Source organism: Gnatocerus cornutus, chromosome 5, assembly GCF_029298725.1.
Source record: "Gnatocerus cornutus isolate USDA-ARS CGAHR chromosome 5, icGnaCorn1.1, whole genome shotgun sequence".
In the NCBI taxonomy this organism is placed as follows: domain Eukaryota; kingdom Metazoa; phylum Arthropoda; class Insecta; order Coleoptera; family Tenebrionidae; genus Gnatocerus; species Gnatocerus cornutus.
This window is the reverse complement of record NC_142237.1, coordinates 14,189,845-14,196,381: the sequence shown is the minus strand read 5'-3', so window position 1 is coordinate 14,196,381 and position 6,537 is coordinate 14,189,845. Positions and strand designations below refer to the sequence as shown.

Here is a 6,537-nt window from a genome sequence, read left to right as displayed (position 1 = left end):
TATAAGAAGCAGCGAATGACATAATAATTCTAATTACTCCGGAAGACATCACTTCAAAGGTAGTCACAAATGCCCATGAAATATTTATATTTGTTTAATTATTATAGTAAAATTATTTTTTAACTTTGACAATAATATACAATCATTCTCTGTAAAACATTCTATTCTCTTTTCTTCTTCGAATAATTTTCATAGCTCTAAAATTAAAATATAATTATTATTTGAACAGAACTAAAATGCGATAATTTCAATACCTCTTTGACAATTTCCGTTAAATTCTCGCTCATTTTTGATCCAGTTTCCAGAACCAAATCCCTAAAAACTCATCTCTTTTGTGACAAGATGTACGGATGGTCAAACTCAACAACGCATCCGTCATTCATCACTAAAACTTGATGGTGTGCAATCTATGCGCTATTGTTAAAACTGTACAGTCTGAAAAACTTGTTCTTATGGTTTGTTGTAAAAGTTCGTCAGTTTGAGGATCAACATTGGCAGTGGCTTCATCTAATATTAAGATTTTATTATTCTTCAATAAAGCTCTTGCTAAACAAATTAACTGCTTTTGGCCAACACTAAAGTTAGAACCTCCCTCAGCTAAGTTGCTGTATAGCCCTGAAGTCAGCTCTTTTATAAATGGTTTCAATTTAACTTCATCCAGAACGTTCCAAATTTGATCGTCCGTGTACTGTTCGAATGGGTCTAAATTGTATCGAACACTTCCAGAGAAGAGTACAGGTTCCTGAGGGATAATCGAAATTTTTGATCTGAGTGAAGAAAGAGCAATGGTTTTCGTGTCTACACTATTGATGTAGACATTGCCTTCAAAGTCTACAAGTCGGAAAAGAACGGAAATTAAAGACGACTTTCCAGCTCCCGTTCTGCCGACGATTCCGACTTTTTCTCTTGGTGTGATGATTTAACATATAAATCTTTAAGAAAGTGAGGATCATCCGAAGAGTATCGCATAAAACAGATTGTATTTCGATTCTTCCTTTCTCAGGCCAGTCAGACGCGAGTTTAGCTGTCTTGCCTTTTTCAGCAGGAATATCGATGAACTACGCGTACAACAGTAACTGTCTTAAGACTGTACATACCTTGGCTCAGTGCAAGAACTGTTGCGCTTAGCATATACAACAAACATACTGAGTCAATCCAAGTTGCAAAAGCACGATTTGTTCCGATATCCATGTAAAAAATCGAATTATAAAAGTTGTGATGGTCGTCAAAATCATCTTGCAAAATTGCTTGAGCATCAAACGCTCTGATTGTAGTTAAGCCCTTTACTGATTCAGTTAAAATAAAATAAAATGTCCATTTCATTACTGAGAATTTCAAGTAAAAAGCCACATTTCTGAATTCAATTTTTTATTTTTATTAATAAAATAATAAAATATGTATTCCAGGAATTTTTTTGTACTGTACATTATCTTGTACGTTTTCTTTTTGAATCACTAGACCATTTTCTTCGTTTCATTGTTACTGCTTCCATACCCCTAAAATAACAATTTTTTTAAAATGAAAATACATTTATTTTACTAGTACTTTTCGCGCAATTTCTATCAAATTCTCGCTCATCTTTTTCCCAGTCTCTTGAACAAGTTCGTAAAAAATCCCTTCATTTTCCATAAGAACGTGGGGGTGATCAAATTCCGCTATACACCCATCGTTCATCACCAAAACTTTATCAGAGTCCATAATTGTGTGCAATCTATGAGCTATCGTCAAAACAGTACAATCTGCAAAGTTCGTCCGAATAGTATTCTGCAGAAGCTCATCAGTCTGCGGATCAACATTCGCGGTGGCTTCATCCAAAATTAAAATCTTGTTATCTCTCAACAACGCTCTAGCTAAACATATCAACTGCTTTTGACCAACACTGAAATTCGAACCTCCCTCAGCTAAATTACTATAAAGTCCTGCGGGTAACTCCGAGACAAAGTCTTTTAATTTCACTTCTTGAAGGACGTTCCAGATTTGCTCATCAGAGTATTGGTCAAACGGATCCAAATTCTTCCTGATAGCACCAGAGAAAAGCACAGGCTCTTGGGGAATGATCGAAATTTTGGATCTGAGAGACGAAAGAGCAACGGTTTTTGTATCAACATCGTCTATGAAAATGTTGCCTTCAAAGTCCACAAGTCGGAACAAAACCGAAATCAGCGAAGATTTCCCAGCTCCTGTTCTTCCCGCGATTCCCACTTTTTCCGCAGGCTGAATCACGACGTTTAAGTTTTTAAGAACATGAGGATCATTTTCGGAATACTGCATTGAAACAGAGCGGAATTCGACTTTTCCTTGTCGCGGCCAGGTAAAGGTTATTTCTTTGGTTTTAGTATCTTTCTCTTGTGGGATATTTATGTATTCTATGATTCTTTCAACTGAAGTCATTTGATTCTCGGCCTCGCTCCAGCGTTTGATTCCCCACTGGAACATCCCAGTTAGGCTCATCCCCTGTGTGATGACAAAACCAACGCTACCCGCGTAAGTTTCTACAAGAAAATTTTACCATAAATTTAGTCGAATTAGTACCGACCTTTGAACAATGCGATGATTGTTACTGCCAAGATATAGATCACACAAATTATGTCAAGCCAGGTACCAAATGCTCGGTTGGTTCCGGCGTACATGTAATCAACAGATGAATGTACATTCTGGTAGCGGTTAAATTCCTTTTGTAAAATATCGGCGGCATTGTAGGCTCTGATAGTGGTCAAACCTTTCAGAGATTCCGTTAAATGGGCATAAATGGGACTTCGGTCTAAAATTTTGAGTTAGATATTTTACTATCTAACTAGTAGCTTACTTGTTGATTCCAGTCGTTTGATGCTTCTACTGCTTGCTAGGAAAACCTTCCGAATGAACCACATAATCCCAACAATGAAGACAGCAGGAAGTAAAGTCCATGGACTGACAATACAAATTGCCAAGACCGTCGCACTTATAGACAAATTCACCTAAAATTGTCTTACATTTCTGAAACATTACAAGCTGCGTTTACCTCTGCAACATCGATCAACATATCAGGTAGAATCTCGTCGACACTTCCAATGTCTTTAGAAAATCTGTTCAAAACTCTTCCTGAAGAGTTCGTGTAGAAGAAGCGCATACTCGCATTAACAACGCTGCTAAACATTTTATCGTGCAATTTAACAGAAGCAATCATGCAGCTTCTGATGCAAGTCATTGAACGTATCACGACGCAAACAATGAGCGAGGCTATAATGGCGGTAAATATGTAAATACAATTTTCGGTGGAAAAATAAGTGTCTTCAAAACTAGAAAACGTTTCGTTTTTCGCTCTTCGTTCATCGATGTTAACCCTTTAAAAGAGGAATATGAGATTGAAGCAAAAGTGCCTTTATCTTACCAAAAACTGACGAAATAGTCAGCACCCGTCCCAAACATTTCCGTACAAATAAACAGAAGTACCATCAAACAGAAATGGAAGTATGATCCTCCGGAGCGAATATAACTGGCGTAGACTTTTTTGTTAACTTTTCCAGACGCTTTAGATTCTTCTTCCTCAACTTGTTCCTTTTCTGTTTTAATCTCTGTGGTCTGTTCGAGAGTCAACTCGTCGTGCTCGTATTGTTCCGTGTTGCTTAAAAGTTTGGTGAAAGCCTCATTGGAGGCTTGGAGATCTTTATAGTTTCCTGATGCCGCCACCTCTCCATTTGTTATCAAGTAAATGTTATCCACCGAACTCAAATACTGGATCTGGTGCGTCACCAGAACTGTGCATTTTCCCTTCAAAAAGCCCTTGATGCAGTTGTTAAAAATTTGTTTTCCAACACTTGCATCAACGGCAGAGAGAGGATCGTCCAGTAAATAGATATCAGCGTTTCTGTACACCGCTCTTGCTAAACTAATTCTAGCTTTTTGTCCTCCACTAAGAAGAATTCCACGCTCCCCAGCGATGGTGTTATCACCATAAGGAAACTGCGCGAGATCTTCGTCCAGAGCACATACTTTTATCACGTCGTTATATCTAGTTTTATTGAAGATTTCACCAAAGAGTATGTTTTGTTTAACAGTACCAGCAAACAGCCACGACTCTTGATTCGAGTAAGATATTTTACCTCCAATTTGAACACAGCCTTCGCTTAGTGGTAACTCTCTGAGAATCATCTGAAGAAGACTGGATTTTCCACTACCGATTGGTCCAATAATGGCTATTGTCTCTCCAGGACGAATAGTTAAACTAATTTTAGTTAAAGTATTGCTTTCAGAGTCTTCCGACCACTTGGCTGTCGCTTTTTCAAGAGTTATTCCCACGTCTTCACTCATGATAATGTCACTGTGAACTTCCTCAAGTTGTAAAAACTTTTCAAACCTCTTCACGGAAACATTGGACTGTAGAAAGTCTGACACGCTGCTTGAAAGATACAACGAAACTGAGATCATAATAATCTCATAAAATGGTGATATGAAGAAGACGTATTGAGCGTTGACTACATTTCCGGTCAGTACATATGTTAGAACGCATAGAAAAATTGCGGTCCTGTCAACGAAAAACGAGAAGGATCTTGTAAGAGCGTCCAAATAATTCGCGATTTTCACTAGATGTATTTCTTGCCTGTAAAATAGTTCTTGTACCGCCTTCCATGGGTATGTAAACGTACCTGCGAATACTATCGATAAGTTTAACGAATGGAATTTCCCAAGTATAAACTTTGATGACTTGAATTCCTGAAATGATTTCGCTCATGTATCGAATCCTCTCGTCGGTTTTGAGAGCTATTCGCAGTCTGTAATACGCCGATTTCTTGCTCATTAATACTGAAAGAACAAGTTAGGTGGAAAATGTGATATTTTTGAGCTCTTACACTGAAAAGGTGTGAGTATCAAAACGAATACAAGCCCTACCAATGATGTAGGTCCGGCAATTGCGTAAAGTAAGCACAAAACTAATACTGTTTGAAGAGGAGCGCCCCAAATGGCGCTAAAGCCCCCCCAGACAAGAGACAATTGCTGCATGTCATTGGATAATAAATTAATGATATGTCCCGTGGTCGTCTTGTTAAGGGCTCTTTTGCTCAGTCTTAGAGATTTTTTGTACAACAGTCCCGACAGTGCTACTCTTACTTTTAACTCTAATTGCTGATACTGAATTACCTCATTGTGGCCAACGATAACGTGAAAGAAAGATATTATAATGATTGCCGAGGCATAAATAATGACATCATCTTTGGATGTTTCCTGGCTAGTGGAGTAGTAGTCCATTAGTCTCATTAAAGCTAAAGGAGGTAATATTCTACAATTGAAAATTAAAAATAGACCTGTGAAATCAATAACCTACTTGATGACCAATTCGACCAGAAAATAGAGACCCATTACCGTTAAAATCTCCCATTTAAAAATCTTCCAGATTGCTTTCCATAGTGAGGGCTTCACACTTTGATCGACTTGCTGATTCCAAGCTTTTTCTAATTTCTGCATAAGTGTGTTCGCCTCGTGACGTTCTAGAGTTTGATATATGTCTTCGTCAGCTAGTTCTTTTTTTAAACCAGTCTTAAACAAAGGGATTGTCCAACTAAAAAAATTTCTAAAGCTAGCTCTCAGGGTTTACTGAATATTACCAATAGAAAAGATCTGAGAAGAAGTTGGAATTTTCCTGAGGATGCTTTTTTAATTTGTTCGCATTGATTGCACTTTTTCCGTCCAAGCTGAGTTTCTTCTAGGAACTGAAGTTTTTCTTGACAAAAAATAAGAAATAATAATAATAATAATTGCTATTTATGGTAAGTATAAGTAAATAAAGTGCCATAATGTGTTTGAGTGAATAAAATTTGTTTCTGTACGGGTATCATACATACCAATTATTCCAATTACGTAGGATTCAAAAAAAAATTAGGTACTCTTTTTCGAAAACTAAATGAAAATGATGAATGAAAACATTTTTCAGACTCTAAATGGCAAATTTTAGAATAAAGTGTTTGTGTAATCATTTTATTCATCTTTTTGATTAAAATATTGTTTCAATAAAGAGATTTATTATTTAAATTGAGCATTTTCTTAATAGGAATTGGAAAAATTAATCTATAATTACAAATTCGTACTTTCATTTGAACGCGAATGCAATTTCCTTTAACGCGAAAATTGAACGTTCTCATAATTGGCGCTAGATGCCGCCAGCTTTCGGAGAATGAAAAATCTTTATTAGAATTTAGTGAAAGGACATCGATCGGCAGTTTCTAATTTTATGTTTGTAAGTGACCTAAAACGTGTATCGAAAACAATTGGCAACGCGTATTGTTTCTAGTTTTGTGTTCATAAAGCGAAAAAAACAACATAGTGAAAAATGTGTACATACCAGAGATCTGAACTATTTTTTTTGTACTTTAATTTATTTATCACAAACTAATTTATTTCCGCAGACACGTCGGGAGCGTCTACAATTTGAAAAACAACTAACTAAAGCAAGAACGGTTCGAGCTCCGTCAAATTGCTTGAAATTATTTCATTTTACTCAATGTTGTGAAATATTACGTAAACTCGTTCAATGGATTAATTTTTTAGTGTTTTCTTGCGATA

The 6,537-nt window shown here is 36.6% G+C and overlaps 1 protein-coding gene across 1 annotated transcript; it reads right to left on the bottom strand.

The window, feature by feature from the left end:
* Positions 1-816: 816 nt before the first annotated feature.
* LOC148174890 (putative multidrug resistance-associated protein lethal(2)03659) lies at positions 817-6,068 on the bottom strand. Its single transcript, XM_088036932.1, has 11 exons — positions 6,063-6,068; positions 5,583-5,680; positions 5,303-5,536; positions 4,830-5,257; positions 4,626-4,782; positions 3,371-4,579; positions 3,002-3,323; positions 2,807-2,957; positions 2,537-2,761; positions 1,546-2,492; positions 817-1,496 (listed from the first exon to the last, which is right to left on the bottom strand). Exons 1-11 carry the CDS (start codon positions 6,066-6,068, stop codon positions 1,455-1,457), a joined length of 3,819 nt encoding a protein of 1,272 aa, XP_087893058.1. The 3' UTR covers positions 817-1,454.
* Positions 6,069-6,537: the final 469 nt, after the last annotated feature.

Excerpts from the sequence above, each read along its gene's own strand:
- LOC148174890 (XM_088036932.1), bottom strand. Across the intron at positions 2,958-3,001 it reads TGTTGATCGATGTTGCAGAG|GTGAATTTGTCTATAAGTGC; the intron begins GTAAACGCAGCT and ends AGACAATTTTAG. Across the intron at positions 2,762-2,806 it reads CAAACGACTGGAATCAACAA|ACCGAAGTCCCATTTATGCC; the intron begins GTAAGCTACTAG and ends TCAAAATTTTAG.